Source organism: Balaenoptera ricei, chromosome X (assembly GCF_028023285.1).
Source record: "Balaenoptera ricei isolate mBalRic1 chromosome X, mBalRic1.hap2, whole genome shotgun sequence".
In the NCBI taxonomy this organism is placed as follows: domain Eukaryota; kingdom Metazoa; phylum Chordata; class Mammalia; order Artiodactyla; family Balaenopteridae; genus Balaenoptera; species Balaenoptera ricei.
This window is the reverse complement of record NC_082660.1, coordinates 7,491,931-7,513,239: the sequence shown is the minus strand read 5'-3', so window position 1 is coordinate 7,513,239 and position 21,309 is coordinate 7,491,931. Positions and strand designations below refer to the sequence as shown.

At 51.7% G+C, this 21,309-nt stretch overlaps 1 protein-coding gene and 1 pseudogene across 3 annotated transcripts; both read right to left on the bottom strand.

The window, feature by feature from the left end:
* Positions 1-2,556: 2,556 nt before the first annotated feature.
* LOC132357001 (protein SET-like) lies at positions 2,557-4,133 on the bottom strand (annotated as a pseudogene).
* Positions 4,134-11,721: 7,588 nt separating this feature from the next.
* LOC132356938 (protein WWC3-like) lies at positions 11,722-20,932 on the bottom strand. Of its 3 annotated transcripts, none has more exons than XM_059910182.1 (6): positions 20,810-20,932; positions 19,446-20,011; positions 14,137-14,254; positions 13,184-13,258; positions 12,390-12,476; positions 11,722-11,991 (listed from the first exon to the last, which is right to left on the bottom strand). In XM_059910182.1, exons 1-6 carry the CDS (start codon positions 20,863-20,865, stop codon positions 11,805-11,807), a joined length of 1,089 nt encoding a protein of 362 aa, XP_059766165.1. In that variant the 5' UTR covers positions 20,866-20,932; the 3' UTR covers positions 11,722-11,804. The 3 variants fall into 3 exon arrangements, with proteins under 3 accessions (XP_059766165.1, XP_059766164.1, XP_059766163.1); XM_059910181.1 differs by having other exon boundaries at positions 11,722-11,988; positions 14,137-14,257; positions 20,810-20,931; XM_059910180.1 differs by having other exon boundaries at positions 14,137-14,257; positions 20,810-20,930.
* Between the last annotated feature and the right edge of the window lie 377 nt (positions 20,933-21,309).

Here is a 21,309-nt window from a genome sequence, read left to right as displayed (position 1 = left end):
CTTCAAATATTTTCTCAGTCCCTTTCTTTTTCTCTTCTTCTTCTGGGACCCCTATAATTCGAATGTTGGTGCGTTTAATGTTGTCCCAGAGGTCTCTGAGACTGTCCTCAGTTCTTTTCATTCTTTTTTCTTTATCCTGCTCTGCAGTAGTTATTTCCACCATTTTATCTTCCAGATCACTTATCCTTTCTTCTGCCTCAGTTATTCTGCTATTGATCCCATCTAGAGTATTTTTAATTTCATTTATTGTGTTTTTCATCATTGCTTGGTTCCTCTTTAGTTCTTCTACGTCCTTGTTAAATGTTTCTTGCATTTTGTCTATTCTATTTCCAAGATTTTGGATCATCCTTACTATCATTATTCTGAATTCTTTTTCAGGTAGACTACCTATTTCCTCTTCATTTGTTAAGTCTAGTGTATTTTGACCTTGCTCCTTCATCTGCTGTGTGTTTTTCTGTCATCTCATTTTGCTTATCTTACTGTGTTTTGGGTCTCCTTATCACAGGTTGCAGGTTCGTAGTTCCCGTTGTTTTTGGTATCTGTCCCCAGTGGCTAAGGTTGGTTCAGTGGGTTGTGTAGGCTTCCTGGTGGAGGGAACTAGTGCCTGAGCTCTGGTGGATGAGGCTGGATCTTGTCTTTCTGGTGGGCACGTCCACGTCTGGTGGTGTATTTTGGGGTGTCTGTGGCCTTATTATGGTTTTAGGCAGCCTCTCTGCTAATGGATGGGGCTGTGTTCCTGTCTTGCTAGTTGTTTGGCATAGGGTGTTCAGCACTGTAGCTTGCTGGTCATTGAGTGATGCTGGGTCTTGATGTTGAGATGGAGATCTCTGAGAGATTTTTGCCGTTTGGTATTACGTGGAGCTGGGAGGTCTCTTGTGGACCAGTTTCCTGAAGTTGGCTCTCCCACCTCCGAGGTACGGCCCTGATGCCTGGCTGAAGCACCAAGAGCCTTTCGTCCACACGGCTCAGAGTAAAAGGGAGAAAAAATAGAAAGAAAGAAAGAAAGAAAGAAAGAAAGAAAGAAAGAAAGAAAGAGGCTATAATATAGTGAAGTAAAATAAAGCTATTATAAAGCAAAGCTATACAGACAAAATCTCCCCCAGAAGCATATACATATACACTCACAAAAAAAAGGAAAAGGGGAAAAATTAATATATCCTGCTCCCAAAGTCCACCTCCTGAATTTGGGATGATTCGTTGTCTATTCAGGTATTCAACAGATGCAGGCACATCAAGTTGTTTGTGGAGTTTTAATCCGCTGCTTCTGAGGCTGTTGGGAGAGATTTCCCCTCCTCGTCTCTGTTCGCACAGCTCCTGGGGATCAGCTTTGGATTTGGACCCGCCTCTGCGTGTAGGTCGCCTGAGGGCGTCTGTTCCCCGCCCAGACAGGACGGGGTTAAAGGAGCAGCTGCTTCGGGGACTCTGGCTCACCCAGGCCGCGGGGAGGGAGCGGTACGGAGGAGGCGGGGCGAGCCTGCGGCGTCAGAGGCCGGTGTGACGTTGCAGCAGCCTGAGGCGCGCCGTGCGTTCTCCCGGGGACGTTGTCCCCGGATCACGGGAGCCTGGCCGTGGCGGCTGCACCGGCTCCCGGGAGGGGCGGTGTGGAGCGTGACCTGTGCTCGCACACAGGCTTCTTGGAGGCGGCAGCAGCAGCCCCAGCGTCTCACGCCCGTCTCTGGGGTCCGCGCTGATGGCCGCGGCTCGCGCCAGTCTCTGGAGCTCGTTTAGGCGGCGCTCTGAATCCCCTCTCCTCGCGCACCAGGAAACAAAGAGGCAAGAAAAAGTCTCTTGCCTCTTCGGCAGCTGCAGACCTTTTCCCGGTCTCCCTCCCAGCCAGCTGTGGTGCGCTAACCCCTTCAGGCTGTGTTCACGCCGCCAACCCCAGTCCTCTCCCTGCGATCCGACCGAAGCCCGAGCCTCAGCTCCCAGCCCCGCCCGCCCCGGCGGCGGAGCAGACGAGCCTCTCGGGCTGGTGAGTGCTGGTCAGCGCCGAGCCTCCGTGCGGGAAGTGCGGGAATCTCTCCGCTTTGCCCTCCGCACCCCTGTGGCTGCGCTCTCCTCCGTGGCTCCGAAGCTTCCCCCCTCTGCCACCCGCAGTCTCTGCCCGCGAAGGGGCTCCTAGTGCGTGGAAATCTTTCCTCCTTCACAGCTCCCTCCCACTGGTGCAGGTGCCGTCCCTATTCTTTTGTCTCTGTTATTTCTTTTTTCTTTTGCCCTACCCAAGTACGGGGGGAGTTTCTTGCCTTTTGGGAGGTCTGACGTTTTCTGCCAGCGTTCAGTGGGTGTTCTGTAGGAGCAGTTCCACGTGTAGATGTATTTCTACTGTATCTGTGGGAAGGAAGGTGATCTCCGCGTCTTACTCTTCCGCCATCTTCTCTCCTCTCCCCAACTTGTACACTTTTAACGTTTAAAACTGAGCATCATCTGTCCTTTCCAGTGAAACAGAAAGAAAAATATAACACTAAACAGGAACAAAATTACAATAGAGAATGTTAATTGCAAATAAGATCCTACAGGTTCTGCTGATTCTCCCAGCGAGTGGCAGGGCTCAAGTCATCATTAGGAGAGAATTTTATTTTAAAAGTGTCATCTTAAACTGCAAGGATGTCCGTTAAACATCACAATTAAACATGCCAAAGGAGAAGCCATGTTGTCAAAATGCCCACTTAACCCACCCAAACATCTCAAACCCACCCTTTGCTGACCTTCTATAACCCCATTTTTTTAAGTTTTTTTTTCTTTTTTTAAACAAGAGAAAGTAGACAGATAGATGTTGGTAAATGCTAACTGTCCATATTCACATAGAGACACAGTGTAATCTCTGAGCCCAATATACAGAGAAAGGAGGAAAAAAGCTAGAATTCTATGCACTACTACACAGGAGCCTAGCACCCTCCAGCTTCCAGCAGAGCTAAGGAGCAGAAGGTTTTTCTTTTTTCCCACAGAGCATGGTGGTGTTGATTCCGTAAAGTTTTTGTTGAGACAGGAAGGGATAAAAATGAATCTGGAACAGAAAGGGGTAGAGATTCTTTTCCCACTGAATTCTGCTCAAGGTATTTCCCCCCAAAATAAGTTGTGAGCCATGGTATAAAGGAGAAAAGAGACCTCAAACACAGGGCAACTGAGCACAAGAGGAGAAGGGGAAAAAAAAAAAAAAAAGACTGCAACTTGCTCCCAGGGACTGGAGAAAATTAAAAAAGGAAGGTTGGACTCCATCAGTGTTCCATTAGTCATCTTCTCCTTCATCTTCCTTCATCCTTATCCCCTTCTTCATCAGTATCTTCCAGTCCTTCTTCCTCTTCATCATCATCATCATCTTCTTCTCCTTCCTCATCATCCATGTCCGGAACCAAGTAGTACTGTAATGGATTTGGCCAAATATCATCTTTGATGACCTCTCCTAACTCATCTGCACCTGCATCAGAATGATCAGTAAGCCAGGTGAAGAAGCTTTCTGGTTCCTCATGCTGTCTCTTCCTGCTGGCTTTATTCTGCGTTTGACTTGCACGTTTTTGTCAGATCCTTTCCGGATTTCCATTTGATTTCAGTGGACTTTGAAGATGGATCACCACTCTCATTCAGATGAAATTCTTTGGAGAGGACTTTATTTTCGAAGTAAGGGTTTTCATCAAAATAAAAATCTATTCTGTAACCTGATTTACTATCTTCAAATTCTGTCACTTCGACTCTTGTCAAATAATGCAGCACCTCTTCATCCTCCTCCCCAAGCAGTGCAGACGCTTGTGGATGGTGAACAAATGTTGTTACCCCAAAATTTGGGATTTTGGCGATCAATTCCGACCTCTTCTGAAAAAATGGTTGGTGGAGTTTGTTATATTTCTGTTCTACTTTCAAAATCTCCTCACTGGCTTGTTCGTTAAGTCTGTCTGTTTCATTTTGTACTTCATCAATATGTTCAACTGCTTCTTGCTGTTCTTCTTCTTCCTTCGGCAAGTACGGAGAAGCAGACGTTTCCTCTGGCCTGGAGGCAGGAGTCCGTCTCGGTTTCTTCGGGTTCTTTGCTTGGGGTGGAAGTGAAAACTGGTGTTTGGGGGCCATGCTGGGAGAAAAGCCAAGAATCCACCCAAGGGAAGAAGCTCGTACCGGGAGCTCTGAGAACTCTGCACTGGGCCTTTGTTGCTGTGCACGGGCTTTCTCTAGTTGTGGTGAGCAGGGGCTACTCTTCATTGCGGAGCTCGGGTTCTAGACACACAGTCTTCAGTAGTTGTGGCACATGGGCTCAGTAGTTGTGGCACACGGTCTTATTTGCTCTGCAGCATGTGGGATCTTCCCGGATCAGGGATCGAGTCCATGTCCCCTGCATTGGCAGGTGGATCCTTAACCACTGCCCCACCAGGGAAGCCCTGTGGGAGAGTTTTTAAACTACAGATTTTATTTCATCTCTAGTGATTGGTCTGTTCAAATTATCTGTTTCTTTTTGATTTCAGTTTTGGTGGGCTGTATGTTTCTAGAAAGTTGTCCATTTCTTTTAGGTTGTCGAATTTATTGGCATATAATTGTTCATAGTATTCCCATAGTATTCCCTTATGGTTTTTGTATTTGTACGGTGTCCTCTACTGTCTACAGAACAAAGTTCAAACTAGTTGTGTTGGGCTTCCCTGGTGGCACAGTTGTTAAGAATCCACCTACCAATGCAGGGGAAACAGGTTCGAGCCCTGGTCCGGGAAGATCCCACATGCCGCGGAGCAACTAAGCCCGTGAGCCACAATACTGAGCCTGCGCTCTAGAGTCTGCGAGCCACGACTGCTGAAGCCCACGCACCTAGAGCCCGTGCTCCGCAACAAGAGAAGCCACCGCAATGAGAAGCCTGCACACCACAATGAAGAGTAGCCCCCGCTCGCCAGAAGTAGAGAAAGCCTGTGCGCAGCAACAAAGATCCAACACAGCCAAAAATAAATAATTAAAAAAAAAAAAAAGAATCCAACTGCCAAAGCAGGTGACACGGGTTCAAGCCCTGGTCTGGGTAGATCCCACATGCTGCGGAGCAACTAAGCCCGTGCACCACAACTACTGAGCCTGTGCTCTAGAGCCCACGTGCCACAAGTAGTGAAACCTGCACGCTTAGAGCCCGCAACAAGAGAAGCCACTGCAATGAGAAGCCCGCGCAGTGCAACCAAGAGTAGCCCCCACTCGCTGCAACTAGAGAAAGCCTGTGCGGAGCAACGAAGACCCAACGCAGCCAAAAATAAATAAATAAATTTGTTAAAAAAATAAAAAAGAATCCCTCCCTCTCAATTGGTTAATCTTCCGGTCCCACCAACCTGCTGCACAACAGAAACGTTTCTAATCCGCCAATCAGGAGCAACTAGCGTGTGCTGGGTGGTTCCGACAGATGTGTTTGGATGCAGGGAAGGGATTTCCTCCAGATGCAGAATACAGTGATGGCAGCAGAAGTGTGGACGCTTCCATTGGCACGCCTCTGACCCAGGCATGGGTTCTGAGCACGTTAACACATCAGCTCAATTGCTCTCACAACAGCTCTCCTCCAACTACAAAGGAGGAAGCTGAGGCTGGAGAGGCTGGCACTTGCTCACAGCCATACGCCTGAAGTGACAGAGCTGGCTTTGCTCCAGGAACTTGGCTTCGGGTTCTGGACGATTTAGTGCTATTCCGTATCGGACCCTGGTGTGGGAGGTGTGGTCCATCAATGGCCCCAATTCTTCACACCTCCCTGTAGCCACACTCTGCCACGTGACTTACGGTTCCTTCCACTATCGGGGTAGAGCACACGCCACACCCTCTGACTGTGGGTTTGGCTGTGGGACTTGCAGTGGAAGGTTAGCAGCTGCACTCTGACCAGAGACAGGGAAAGCACGGCTGGGGCTGGGCTTGTCCTCTTACGCATCTGCCACTGACCTGCCCAGGCCAAACTCCTGGTCCTGGAAGGAAGATGACTGACAGGCATGTGGAGCAGAGCCTGATCTACAAACTCATGAGCTAACGGAATACGTCTCACTGGACCCTGCTGAGATTTTATAGTGGCTGTTATGCAGCATTGCTGTGGCAGGTGCTGACTTATACGGCCTGTGTCTGTGATATTTTCCTGACTGCAAATTGATTGGCCTTTACTAGACTGGCAGAAATAGTCACATACATACATACATAGAATTAATCCCACAATTTATCAATGGTTGAAGAATCTGATATATGGTAAGGCTAGTCCAATTCTTAAAAAAAAAAAAAAAGATGTAAATCAAAGACATGCTCGGTTCACTGAAAGACACCATTTATTTTGTGAATGTCCAGCAGAATGATCTGTTGAGACATAAGTGGAAGTATTGAGCGTGAGATCTGCATGCGTCTTCCAGAGTGGACTGCAGGAGAGAAGCCACAGGCAACGCCCCTGACTGAAATGTCGCTATACAGAGCATTCCACAGCCGAGTTATGACCGAGGGTGAGCTATCACCCACCACCGAAGAATGCCAAGGGCAAAACATTAGCACCGGATTGGTTTTATATGCAATAAGATAACTATATACAAAGTTATGTACATTGACTTACTGCAATCTTTGGGTCCCCACTAACCAGACATTTAAGAGGCAAACGGGAATGTTGTGATTCTATGTGCTTCGTTAAAAGGACAGTAGAGCACTATATATTGCTATGTAGAAGAGAAAGTTCTCAAAAGACACCAAAAAGCTGGATACAGACACAAATTCTATTTTCACATTTTACAGACATATCATCAAAATGATCACAATACTGTATTTGAAGGGAAAGAATCACAGGTAAAAGCTTTGTGAAAATTAAGAACACACTGAAATCACCGTGGTTGTCTCCCCGAGGGAGGAAGCAGGGGCGGCGGGCGGGGGGTGGTCCATGGACAGCCAGCTGTACCTTTCCTGACGTGACCCGTTTTCACAGCAAGTGACCCACACCACGTGGCAAGGACACTTCGTTGGCAGAAGAGGGAGTTTTCAAGTCAGGAATAGCTTAATTGAATAAGAGTAAAAACCGTTGAAAAGGCATTTCTCCTCTGGCGTGGGTGGGCTGCCAAAGGAGTGTTTATTGCCAGCATCACTGACGCCTGCCAGGTCGGCGCCCTCTACGGGTGCGCGGAGATCACTGCAGCAGCCCGGAGTCCAGTCTCCCCTCTGGCTGGCGGAGCGTGGACCCGTTAGCGTCCTTTAAGACATTTGTGTGCGTCCGTGTTTGGTAAGGCGGCGGCCACTGCTGACAAAGGGACATCTCCCCGCCCCCACCCCCCCCCGCTGGAAAACTTCTTCTATAGCAGTAAGAGGAAATGAGTAAAATGATCTCACAGATCAAACCAAAGTCCGCATATCACCTCAACGTGAAGTTATCCTAGGGCTTCTCCCGCCATTAACCACACATTTCATCAGATGAGCATTGTGACGAAACACACCACTCCACAGTGATCAGATTAAAAATAAGTATGTGAGAACCATGCCATTGGTGGCTGAACATCGACTCATGTGCTTACTTGCCATGCATATATCCTCTTCGGTGAAGTGTCTATTTATTTAAGACTTTTGCCCCCGTTTTAATTGGACTGTTTGTTTTCTTACTGTTAAGTTTGAGACTTTTTATACATTCTGGATACAAATGGTTTGTCACATAGATGATTTGCAAGTATTTTCTCCTAGCCTGTGATCTGTCCACTGGAAAATGACAGCTTGACAGTGTTTTCTTTAGTGAATAGACTCTTTACAATCTCACAATTTCAACCAATAAAAAAGGGTACAGGAGCTGTATACTCTGTGGCAGAAAAAGATCGGGTCTAGGAGTTCTGTGGTCCACCGGGACCTCTGAGAAACCAGAGCAACGGTTCTTAAACGGCACGTGGCCCTTACGGCATGGTAACAAATTGAGAGAGGCAAAAAGAGAGAAGTTGCCAATTATAATTAAGGATCATACACACGCAAAATAAATGTTCTGGGGAAAAAGTAAGTTAAGAAATATCTCATCGGCCTTAAGAAAAAAACGCCTAGCAAGCACGTTACTACCGGACACGGTTTTAGCCAAGTAATTTCTCTTTGCAGGAAAATAACATTTGAACCGTGATGTCAGCCGAGAAGTCCTAAAACCATCTGTCCGCTTTGTGTATGTTTTAAAGTGCGAACGCTATTTAAGTGGCAATTTCAGAATGAGTGAACCCAACATGTAAGCTCTTCTTTTCACAGTTGGTTTTTAACCACGTGGAAAACCATTCACCTTTGTAGAGTGTTATTAAAGTATCATCATCATGACTTTTGCTGGGTTGGAGATCATCCTTATGTGACAGACACGATGAATGGTCAACACTTCTGGACCAACAGGGGGAAGCCGGCAGCCGCCACCTCCAGTGACCCACCGGAGAGGTCGTGCGCCAGGCTTTGCCCGACACGTGCGCTCATTCCCTCCTGAGCAGAGGAAGGGGTGCAGCGTGGGAAGACGGAAGGGCAGACCCGAGCCGGCAAGGACCACGTGCGCGCCCCTCGGGACCAGAGCCCAGTCTGCACTCGGGAACTCACCGTTCACCGGAACCGGGCGCCATGTGGGGTTGCTTCCAGGCAAGGGCTGACGGGAAGCCACTCTGCTCAGCATTCAAGAGGGAAACTAAGACATTAAATAAGTCATCCCAAACGCACCCACGGAGATTATTGCTTTTCTAACGGCCATTCAGTTCTGGGAGGGATTCTCTCTCCAGGACGTAACTACAGGCTGGGGTTTTCCTTTGCCTCCTCGGGACTGGAGCTGAAGGGCCGGCTGCTGTCCCCCGCCGGGGAGGCGTCGGGGGGGGGGGGGGCCCGCCCCTCACTTGCCTCTCTCGGGCGGAAGGCTGTCCAGCAAGCACTTGAGCTGCTCCTCGCCCAGGTGGATCTTGTCCTCCAGCTCGCGCTGCTCGATGATGAGGGCTGACTTCATCCTCACGAAGTGCGCGTAGTCTGCCAGGCTGTCCCGGCTGAGGTAGCTGGCCAGGATGTCGGACACGATGCCCTCCCGGCGGTCCAGGTTCTCCTTCAACTCCTTGGCGTCCTCGTGCTGCTGGATCAGGACCCGCTGCTTCTCGAGCAGGGATTGCTGGAGAGACAGAGAGACACGAGCCTGCTGGGGACCAGGCTATGGGGGGTGGGGGGTGGGGGGTGGGGTGTCCGGCCGACGCCTCCAGAACGCCCGGCAGCTCCGGGGGCTGGTCCAGTGGAGACCCTGACGCCACCTGAGTGAGGGACCCGAGATCTGGAGGGACCCGCACAGAAGCACCTGGGGCGTGGGCAGGAGGCACCTCGCAGAGCGGAGGCCCCAGCGCCAGCTCCCCCGTTAGCGCTCCTGGGCCGCTGCCACCTCCGCTTCCTCCTGTCACCGTGAAAGGCCGTGAGGAGCACGGGAGCCATCCAGGCACGAAAAGCTCCAGAACTGTGAGACGCTCAGAAAGAGCAAAGGGCTTAGGCAGCCGGTGTGTGTCCGAGGCCTTTCCGTGACAGTACTGCGGCCCAGGGGACACAAGGAGCAGATTCTACGGAGACTCCAGGGCAGGACTGCTAAACCCTCCTGGCAGAAGTCGCAGCAGCCCGGGAGCAAAGCTGTAGCAGAGGCCGTGTGCGGGGGCGGGGCGGGAGGAGAGACGGCGCCTGTTGGGGAGGTGCCCTCGCTCCCTCCGAGGGTCCTGCTCTGGGTCACACAGACGCCCCCATTTCCAGAACGCAGCACTCACAATCGCTGTCTGCCCACAGGGCGCGCACCCACTTCCCCTGCCCTCTCCAACTTGAATGGAAACTGAGAGAGGGAGAGGTGAACGCGGTCAATGTCTTCAAGTGTCGGCTGGCAGATGCCACGGACGCCCTGTCCTCGGTGCGAGTTTCTGACACCGGCAGGGCCCCCTTATTCCGCCACTTGGCAACTTGGACATTTACGCACGGCCGCGCGTGAGCGTCCAGGATGCGGGAGTGCTCTGCAGAGCGCTGGTCCGCAGAAAGAGCTCAGAAAAGATGAGTTGCTATTAAACGGCGGCTGAAAGCAGAAACTGCTCCTGGGGGGAGGCTTCCGGGAAGTGCCCCCGACTGCACAACCTTTCGGGGTCACCTGTTCCGGGGGACACCTTGACCTTCAGGTGCTTGTGAAACAAAGACAGAATGTATTTTCGTGGAAAGAGGCAAGGTAAAGCCAGTTAATTCCAACCAAGAGGGAAACAGACCTCAACTGATTCTAGAACCACGGTTCGGGCTACTAAGATCAGTTGGGCTCCCTGGCAACTAGAAGCTGCTGATGGGAGGGAGGGATTCACGTGTCTGCGTCTGCCCACGTGCTCCTTTTCTACCTGGAAAGACAGCGGAAGCCTCCTACAGCCTGAGGCCACATCTTTTCACTCGTTAGCATGCCTGTCTCTGCAAACCGCAGCTTTCCCAAGCCCTGGCTGCCTGACACGGAGATTTTCATCCAGCACCGGCCACACTGGAGGCTAGCCCACTGTGCTGCACCTGGACGTGGCGACTGAACACTCCTTTTGGGTCCAGGAAGGTGAAGCTGCAGCAACCACGCACAGCCAAGGGGGAAAGAGCCTGTGTGCGCCTCCTCCGTAACACGGACCCCCTGGGGACGCAGCAGGAGCTATGCGGCCGGGTCCCCAGGAGGACCACGGGCACGGTCCCCAGTGTGTGACTGCTTCTACTGCCTCCAATTCTAAATAAGCCTTTGTCAGTTCCAAGCAAAGGGAGATAAAGATGAGTTGAGCTGCAAAGACAATACTATTATTTTTCCTTCATATCGATACTTGAGAGTTTAATATTTCAATTACATGCAAGTAAGTCTCTCCCATTCATGTTATTTTCCTAAGTCCTTTCAGATAAATTTGGCAAAGATGGCAAGAACAGCAAAATGGAATGCAAACGTAGCCCTAGGGGATCGAGGTCCAAAGCCCCAGTTACTTTTTCAACCCTTAATGCTTTTTCAACCCTTATGCAATACGTTCTTCCATGATAGTCACTAACGACTTGGCTAAGCACAAAAGATCATGGTCTCAAAGCCACGCGCTTTGTAAGAGCTTCCTGTGTAACCTGAAACCACTCTCACCTGGAGTCCAGGGGGAGGGGTGCCTTTTCTGCTTCCCTTGCAGAGAAGTTAAGGTGCCTTATTAATGATGAAGATGATCATTTTGAAGGCCTATTACGTGCAAAGCAGCAAACTAGATGTACTACTGCTACGTGACCTATGAAGTAGTAAAGCCAGTAAGGTAGATGGTGTCTTGCATGCACAAAGAGCGGAAATGCAGACCCCCTAAGAAATGTCCCAAGTTGCACTGCTGTGAAGGGAGGAGGAAAGCAGAGCAGCTCTTAGACTCGTTCTAGACACTGCCGGCCCTCTTGTGAAGTCACGGCAACAAAGTCATCATCAAACGCCACTGTCACTGAGTGCCGATGACTCGTCAGGCAGTGGGTGAGCTCCACTTACCCACTTACCGGCGGTGGGGAAAGGTTACAAACAGAGACTACGTTCTAGGAAGAGACCAACACTAGCAGCGATCGTGGGACTGTAGGAGAAGATGTCCAATCTCCCGGACGCTCGCCGCGGCCCCCCCACCCCCACCCCGCTACAAGGAGGGAGCGAGCGAGCGAGCCCTGGGCGTTCGACAGCATCTTGCGCTACGAGGCAGACAGGCGGCCGCAGCGGCCAAACGAGGCTTCCGGGCGGTTTGCTCCACACCCCACGGGAAAGCCACACCCCGCCCCGCCTTCCAGGTCAGCCTCGGCCATGGTTACCCGATCGCCGGGAGGAGTGCCGTCGTCCAGATTGTTGAGGGCGTTTTCCACGCGGGCCAGGCGGCCGGACAGCGACAGCAGGAGGTTCACCACCTTGTCCAGGTCCCCGATGAACATGCGGAACTTGTCGAACTCGTTGGGCTTGCAGACGGCCTTGGCCAGGGCCTCCACCTCGTCCCCCAGCGCGCTGTTGGCCCGCATGTCCTCCCGCAGGCTCTGCCGCGCCTGCCGCAGCACCTGCAGCTTGCGACCGATGCTCTCGATGAGCTCCTGCTGTGGGCACAGGGCAGGGGATGCGGTCAGGGCCGCCTGGCGGCACCCCCTCACACAGCCCGGATCTGCGGGCGACTCAGCTCAGCCGGACGGCAGCAGGATGGACGTTTTAAGCCCCAACGCTGCCGATGACGGGCACCCGGCACTTTGTCAGCATGGCCACGGCACATAACCAGCCTGGCTCCAGTAACCCCACCTGCCTCAAATAATAAACCAGCCTCTTCTTAGAACTTACAGGCCTTTAGATTTCAGACAGACAGTCCCTGGCGTTTTATTCTAAATTCAGCTTCCAAGACAGTCTTTTCCCTCCCCAAACTGCCACGTGCAGGTCAGCCAGTGGTGTCGTGTGGAGGAGGGCCCGGGGGGAGGACACGGCCCCCACCGGCGCGGGAGCTTACATTTTGCAGTCTTCCTTCACCACCAGCCCGGCAAAGTTCTTCAGTTGGAGCACGTTCACGAGGAGACGCTCGCTGGCACTGTCGTGCCTAGAAAATAAAATGCACGTTCACAGGCTGCAAATGCCCCACGGTGGAGAAATCCTGCTTGAACCACCGCAGTGGTCCTCACCCCACCCCCAGGGGACCTGTGCAAAGTCGAGAGACGTTTCTTACTGTCACACTGAGTGGAGGGGGGGGGCTACTGGATCTAGTGGGTGGAGGCCAGGGCTGCTGCTCAACACCCCAGAGGGCACAGGGCGGCCGCCAACCAAGAATGACCCAGCCCGAATGTCACGAGTGCCGAGCAACTCTAGGATGACAAGGGTGAGCAAAAGAAAGCTGCTGGGATGTGAACATCCTGCCTCGCTCGCCTCACCACTGCTGGTTGCTGCCTTCACAGACACTGCGGCTAGAAACCAAAACGCTTAGTGTTGCACAGCACCTGGCTACCCCAGCTCCGGCGGGAACTTCCCCGAGGGCCTGACCGTGCCCACGGGGTGACAGTCCCCAGCTGTGACTCGGTGTTGGAGGACGGCAGTGGAGCCGCTCGTGCCCATCTCTCCTTCCCGCCACCTCTGTCCCTTCACCTGAGACCGCTGAGATGGGCCCGGGGGTCCCCAGGCCAGCGAGAAGCAGCCGGATCACGCGCGTCCCCCCACGCCTCCTGGCCTGTGTGTGGAGGTGTGAGTCGCCGGGCGGGCCCCAATCTACCCGTCGTCTTTACGAGCAACAGGGAAGGAGCCTTCTGTACTCACAAGAATCCAACATGGATCTGGGGCCCCTCGTTACCGCAAGCGTCTCCAGGCACAGGCTCGTCGGCGTCCTCACTCCTGAGCACAACCGGAAAGGCACCGCGTTATTCCGAGGGGACCTGCTTACCTCGGGCTCCGCAGAAGCTCTCTCACACTAGGGGCGCTTCTAACTGAGAAGGGCTTTATTAAGTTGCGACATAAATAAATGCTTTAAGTGACTGACAGGGCACGGCAGGTCCCCAGGATCCATGACGTCACCTCCCAGGGTACCTGCTGACGAAGTGGCCTTTTTGAGAAAATACCTCTCAAAACCACACGTGATATTCACGACAACGTTCAAAAACATATACTTTTAAAAGCTTTGCAGGGGGGACTTCCCTGGTGCTCCAGTGGTTTAAGACTCCGCGCTTCCACTGCAGGGGGCGCGGGTGCGATCCCTGGTCAGGGAACTAAGATCCCGCAAGCTGAGCAGCGCAGCCAAAAAAAAAAAAAAAAAAAGTTGGCGACAAGTGAAATGCATACAGATATCTGAGCTGAAAGAATGACATCAAAGGTCTCAAACAAAATGAAGCCCACAAGGGGTTTTGTCCTTGCAAAGTGATTCCTCCAGCTAAGGAAAGGGGACGGGGGGAACATCCATTTCTAGTGAACGTCCTTTCTAGAAAAGCAGGTCTCTCTCGCACACTGGTTCTCCTTTTCCGGCTCTACTAGGATCATGCCTTCCAACCCCCGGGGCCGGAGAGAAAGCAGTCGTCCTCGATGCCCGAAGCCAGGCCAGTCCCCAGACGCCACCTGGGAGGAGAGGGGGTCCGTGGGGATGCTCAGGGCCCCTCCCGCATGGAGAGAAGCCAGAAGAGCTGCACCCCGGAGACACACAGAGTGTCAAGCCAGACAGGTCTCGGCAGGGGTGCCTTTTGGGAAGTCAGCCCAGGGAGGCCAGAAGGTCAGCTTCTAACCTTTTGGTGGGAGGTTCAAACACGCCACTGTCGCTGGCCAGCGAGTAATCGGACAGGCAGGCAGACACGCAGCGCACTCTCCGCTCCAGCCTCTGGGCGCTGTCTTCTCGGGGGGTCACTGCTGCAAGCGAGAGACACGGCCGGGCTCAGGAGGCGACAGCGCGGGAGCCCAGGGCAGAGCAGAGACAAAGGCACGAAGGGACAGAGACAGGCCAGCACGTGTGCAGATGTGTGTTTACATGCGCTCTGCTCCAGTCTTTTCTTATATTGGAAAATGGAAGAAACAGGCTTCTGGCTACTTCTTTAAAAGCTCTTTAAATGATCATCAATCTCCTTTCACCTCCTTAATGAGCGCACAGGTCAGAAGGTGGCGGGAAGGCCTTTGGCGTGGCCCTTTGAGAGAGCGTCACACGGGAAGCCCGGGGGAGAGACTTCGCCTGCACGCGGATGGCAGCGCGCTCTCCGAGAAGTGCGAGGGGGGTGTTTCCTCCTTGGCGCTGCTTGGTATTCTCCAGACTTTATACAAGGCACATAGGCTACACTGCTTTATACTCAGAAGACAGAGTTTTTAAAAAGCATCAAATAACCCCCAACAAAATGGAGTGACTTTCAAGTCAGAGGACACAGAGGCACCCAGACTCGGCCTCTGCCAACGTCTCCATGACCCCTCTGCCGCTCTAACTGCAGCGCCCTCCTCAGCAGCCCTGGGGCCAGGCTGGCTTCCAGAACTGTCTCCTGGGATTAGAAAGGACCATCACTGGGCAGCTTATTTTTGTCTTGTATCTATTTTAACCCAGAGCCCAAGACAACCACTGACATTTTCCCTTTTACCATTTCATCAACTCTTTCTACTCCTTCCCTCACAGCAACAAGCTCCTTTTAATAAAAGCAATAGAAACAGGCATGTCGTCTCCCGCTGCTAAATGTGGCGACGGACACAGGAACCTCAACGCTTCTGAGAGAGGCACACACGGTTAGAACACAGGCTTAAACCACGAAGCCCCAAACTGAGCCTCACTCTGGCATCACAATGCCTCTTATTAATAATGCAGGCCCCTCTTGTCTTTCTATGTTCTCCGGCCATCTAAGCTCTAGAAATTGAAAATCTAGACACCTGTGCACCCCTGAGTTGAGGGAAATAGCGAGTCCACCAATGACCATCTCTCTTTTCAGCCAAATTATTATTCACAGCAACAATTAAACCCAAACACATTCATCGGGGTACAGAACAGACAGGGCTGTGGCCTTTGGTCTCACGATGTTAACGGCAGACAAAAGCCGACCTTTCAAAGGTCTGCAGCGCCCAGCGTGGGGGCCACCGGCTCCACCTCAGTCAGGGGCAGAAGCTGGCTCCGTCCTGGGGTGGCCGGAGGCACCGACTCTCAGATCGTAGATGACGACTCCCAAGTCCAGCTCTGCTCGTCACCCCCGCCCCATGGAAGGACCCAGAGCCCCCAGCTCTAAATTGCAGAGAGAACCCCTCAGTTTGCTGCATGGAACCCCATCAAACACAACGGCTCACTACTTCCATTCCCAGCCCTGACACTCGGCCTTACACGCCTTTAAGGAAGTAACACCGCACAACGATCCAGGTAACTTCCAGGCAACCCAGTGGTGTGACTGACAAAATTTCTCTCTCATTGCAATGAAAGTGGATGAAGAGAGAAAGGAAATGGGGGAATCAACCCTCAGTGATCCTGGGCTTAGCACATTAGCACGGAGCAACTGGATGCAGGAGTTGACAGAAGGAGGTACGGTCAGCACCTGCCCTGGGTGAGAAAGAAAGCACGCGGCACATCCCCCAGTACACACCGCAACCGTCTGCTCTTGGGCTTCAAGGCAACGAGACGGAAAGTGGGGAGCAACGCCAGTGAAGTAAGGAATAAACAAGCTTCCACACATTCATTTCAGAAACCTCTGACCCTTCCATCATTAAACACAGACACACAGACACTTAGACCTAAGGACAGCAACGCTGCTTGACAAAAGGGAGGAAAGTATAAGGAAAATCACACCGTGGGCCAAGCTGCCAGCTGGCATACTAAAATAATGAAAGCGTTAAAGTCTGGGAAAAAATGCAAGGAAGAAAAAAATACGTCAAGCTCTTAGAAAAGTTCTTACACAACTTTCATAGCCAGGATGAATACCGTTCAAACGACAACAACAATAATAAGAGCAACTGTTGAGCTACATTAAAGCACAGCTATGAGCTATGCCCTTCTTGACCACACCCTGACCATCCTAAATACATTGATTCACTGCACAAAGATGTGGCACAGCCTGACCAGCAAGGCGAAGGAGAAGTCCAAGGTCACTTACAGTGAACGTTTCTGTCGAGCCGCATGAGAAAAGAGATAAAAAAAAAAAAAGCACAAAGTGAAAAAACTGTAGAATTTAAGCCAACAATTTTAAACAGGGTATGAATGTAATAAAAAACATCAATAAACAGATGAACAAGGTCAAAATATTTACGGACTTATATTAGCAAATACCAGTGGGAAATGAAAATAGGAATGGATTTCAAAATCATGACACATTTGACTTTTAAAATGTGGGGAAGATGATAAAATTGTAGTAAACATGTAAAAACGGTTAAAGATGACAGTTTATTTCCCCACTCCCCTGCCCCACCTTCTGTCCCCTCAGGTTGATTTAAAACACAATGGGCAATTCTGAATTTTATGTTACTAAAAATTTTTCTCGCTAAAGCTTGCTGGAGTCAAACTTAGACTGTACTGTTCTTAGTCAGACTGGAGAGTGGAGGGAACTACGTGACCTCGGGCGTCATAAATGAGGGGTGGGGTTAATATAACGAGTATTGAGATCCTCGCCAACTTTATGAAGCTGCGATGACTCTAGGCTTCATAAGCATCAAGGGAGGCAAGGAGTCACCCTGTGTCCATGCCTGAAGCTGCTCACCCAACCCAGCCCTGCGAGAGCACTTACCAAGACCCATTCACTAAGTCAGGTACCTCTAGTTTGTATTCGACTCAGAGTGTCATATATGAACGCACCACCAGGTGGCAGTATCTGACCACACCATAAGCAAAGACCTCCCAGTCTAAGAAGCTTGAAGTACTGTAACATCCACCGCAAAGTAGGAAAGAAAAATAAAGAAATCAGGATCAGAAATTAAGTCAGCTCTTCTCCTTCCCACCCAGTCTTTCCCCTGGACCAAAAGCGGTGCTGGACCTTGTGTGGATTTTCTGCATAAGTAGACAGACACTCTTGTATCTCAGCCTTTAAAGAAAAGTTGGTATGGGGTGGGGGGTGGACACTGAGAAGAGGAAGCTCAAGCAACAACAGATGCACGATTCAGTCCTTATTTTGTATTTTCTTTTTTGAATAAACATGGAGCACTGAACCTGTGATTACAACAAAGAACAAAGTGAATAAAGTTCCCCTGTACATGTGATGTGAATTACAGAAATAACGTATCTGGGGATATGAAAGGTGTGTTTGCAAACGCAGAGGGGGAGACACCAAAATAACAGAGATGCCAAAAAGGCCCGGGGCTGCCGCAGAACATAATGGATCTCTGGTTAAACACATAAATGCTACAAGAGACTATTATCTTACATATATATAATAACCCGCACGGGTACACATAAAAAAACCCGACAGGTAACAGAATGGTGGTGAATGGAAGAGCCCATAAAGATCACCTCATTCAAGGGCACAGAAGCTGAGACTCAGCTCCATCTAAGGTTGCGCTCAAGGTCGCACAGCTAGTGAGTCAACAGGGCAGGGAACAGAATCTGGGTATAAGCTGCTAGTTCGAAGCCATTTCTGCTACATCACCCTGGTTTTGTATTCACGTTTTATTTCCACCTTTTGCTGCTGACTGCTTAACAGTACATAACTAGGGTTTCTCAGCCTCGGCACTCTTGACATCTTGGCTGGATCATTCTAGCCAAGATGGGGACCATGCTGTGCACTGTAGGATGCTGAGCCTTGCCCCTGGTCTCCACCTACCAGATGCCAGTAGCACCCCACCAGCTCCAAAGTGTGACAACTGAAAATGTCTGCCAAGTATCTCCAGGGGTCAAAAACACCCCTGGTTGAGATCCACTATGCTATACAAATTATCTAGTGTTCGCCTAAATGGAATGTCTAAAAACAGTTTTGCTGTGCAAATAAAAATTAAGTGGGCTGAACTTCAGGAATGAGAGGCCTGTTCTGATCTTCTCTCAAAATGAAGGAAGTTAAAGTCGCTAGAGGTTGGCTCACAAAAGCACTCGGGGTGAAGATAAGGAGGGTTGAAGCCCAGACTCTGCTTTGTGCACCAGCCATCAGCCAGAATACTCCCCAGAACAGCAATTTGGTTTTCCATGTGGGCTACAAGCTGACAGACGCTGGCACCAAGCAGAAGCTGAATTAACACCAACTGGACGGATGAAATTCTCATGGCTACATGTTTCTGGATTTGAAGAGCAGCAGAGAAATCGATTCGGTAGAAAGGACTGATATTTTCACTCCCTCCGTGACAGAATTATGTTCTTGAAAAGTACAAGGACAGGGCTTCCCTGGTGGCACAGTGGTTAAGAATCTGCCTGCCAATGCAGGGGGCACGGGTTCGAGCCCTGGTCCTGGAAGATCCCACATGCCGCGGAGCAACTAAGCCCGTGCGCCACAACTACTGAGCCTGCGCTCTAGAGACCGCGTGCCACAAGGACTGAAGCCCGCGCACCTAGAGCCCGTGCTCCGCAACAAGAGAAACCACCGCAATGAGAAGCCCGCGCACCGCAATGAAGAGTAGCGCCCGCTCCCTGCAGCTAGAGAAAACCCGCGCGCAGCAACGAAGACTCAACGCAGCCAAAAAAAAAAAAAGTACAAGGACAAAGGATGAAGAGATGAAGTCACAGGGCCAACGGAAGTAGAGATTTCTGCCGGGCCACAGCCAGACAGCAGTCCCAGGGCTGGTCTGAGGCGGGCACACACAGAACGCTGCATCTGGGCACACGCCCTGGAGAGTTCATGAAGGCCCGAGTACTTCTTTAGCAGCCTCCGAATGTGGAGGAACTGTCTCATTTTCGACAATTAAGTATATTCTGAGAACAAGCCAAATGCCTGGGAAAGACTACTCTGCCAGTTTCCATGACATTTCAAGGACCCAGGGCAAAAGCACGCAGAACGCGCGAGCGGGCGGGCGTGCGGGCCTCCTCTTGCCCTGGCGGGTCCTAAGCTGAGGGCTCACTAGGCCACAGCAGAGCCAGCCGGCTTCCGTGCGGATGCACGCGGCTTCCTCCCTGAACTCGAGACCTTTCCTCCCCGGTCCCGGGGCACCCACCGGACCCATCAGGACATACGTGCAGCCGTGGGAGCGGCAGCCGCTTGGGGTCCTCGCTCGCGAGGTCCTTCCCCGTCCCCGGGGCACCCGTGCGGCGGCAGGGACGCCGCGCCCGGCGGGTCTTCGTCCCCCAAGGCGGAGGCCTGAGCGCGCAGCCTGTCCAGGGCGCCCAGGCCCGCCACCTCGAAGGCGTCCCCGAGCTGGGCCAGGGGCGAGTCTCGCGAGGCCGGGAGGAAGGGCGTGTCCAAGGGCGAGCTGGGCGGGGACAGCGAGGACAGGGAGGAGCGCGAGGACAGGGACGCCAGGGACTGCGGCGTGTCCAGGGAGCGCCTCTGTTTGTGCAGGCCCGCGGGGCCCGGGGCGTCCGCCAAGGGGGCGTCCCGGCCCAGGGAGTCGAAGGAGACGAGGTCGAAGCGCAGGAGCGGGCCGCCCTCGGCGTCGGGCTTCTCGTACTGCGGGAGGCCGTAGATGTCGGTGAAGCTGACGGAGCTCAGGGAGCCCCGGCTGGAGGCCAGGGAGCCGCGGCTGGAGGCCAGGGAGCCGCGGCTGCTCCCCGAGGAGACGGTCAGGGTGCTGGCGGACAGGCTGAAACGAGAAGAGCAGCCTGGAGCCCGCGGCTGGAGCCTGCTCGTCCCCACCGCGAGCCGAGCCTCCGGTCTGCTCCACGAGGAGCAAAACTGCCTCGGGCCCGTTCACCCGGTGCCTCTTCAACACCTCGGAGCGTTTTAAGACACCCCTCCACCCCCGCCCCTTCGTGAATATTTCCTTTGTTTCTTTGATTGTCAGTAGAGAGCAGTAGTTAACGTCAAGGGCTCTTGCCAAGGGCTCTTGCTCGAGTTCAAGTTCCAGCTCAAACTCAAGACAAGCTGAATGCATTTGATTTGGTCACGGGCTTTGCCCTTTCCCAGCCTCCCACCTTCTCACCCGGCGCTGGGATGATAGCGGTTCCTGCCTCAAGGCACTGTGAGAAGGAGAACTGAGAAAATAATACACAGAAAGCCCTTACCACTACACTTCACGATACGGTAAGAGCTTGAAAACTGGAGCTCTTACTGAGCATCCAAATCTGATTTTAAAGATATTCAGGCCTTTAAAAAATAATTAAAAGGGTATGTGTGCATCTATGTAGATGGATATATACACTCCTGATGCTGTGAGTTACAAAATCCTTCGATAAATGATTCATTACTCTGAAGTCACACTTGCTTCTCATATTCCTTGGATCATATATGAGCAGCTCCTCTTAAGAATATCGTGTATCCACACTTTCCTGTCCAGTGTTTACAACCACTGCAGGTTCTAAGTTCTGGGAGAGAAAGCCAAGCTAAAGGGAACTGTGAAGTTCACGGCCACGTCGTTATAAGATGATAATAAGTTACCCACCTTTGTAACTGGGACTGGAGATAGGACGTTAGGCGGGTGGCTTCTTCCAGCTGCATCAGGAGACAGTTTCTTTTTTCCTGAAGTAGAATCCTGTAGGTACAAAAACAGTCCACTGGTGGATTTCAAAGATGCCAAGTATGTTTTCCTAATAAGAAATTCAACTGTAAATTCCCCCAGACTGATTGAGGTGTCAATGACTAAATTCTAAAAAAGCACATCCAAGGTCATAAACACCAAGATAACAGACTGTTTTTGTCTTGCTTAAAAATGTACCACTGGCCACCTGAACAGTGCCTGATACACTGTAGAAGTTCAGCACATGGGTGGATAGGCGGATGAATGGATGGGTGGGTGGACGCATGCGTGGATGGATGGGTGGAAAGATGGATGGATAAGTCAATGGGTGGGTGGCTGGATGGACTGACGGATGCAGGGGTGGGAGGAAGGACAGGCAGACGGACGGGTGAACAGGTGGATTGGACGGACAGACAGCAGACAGG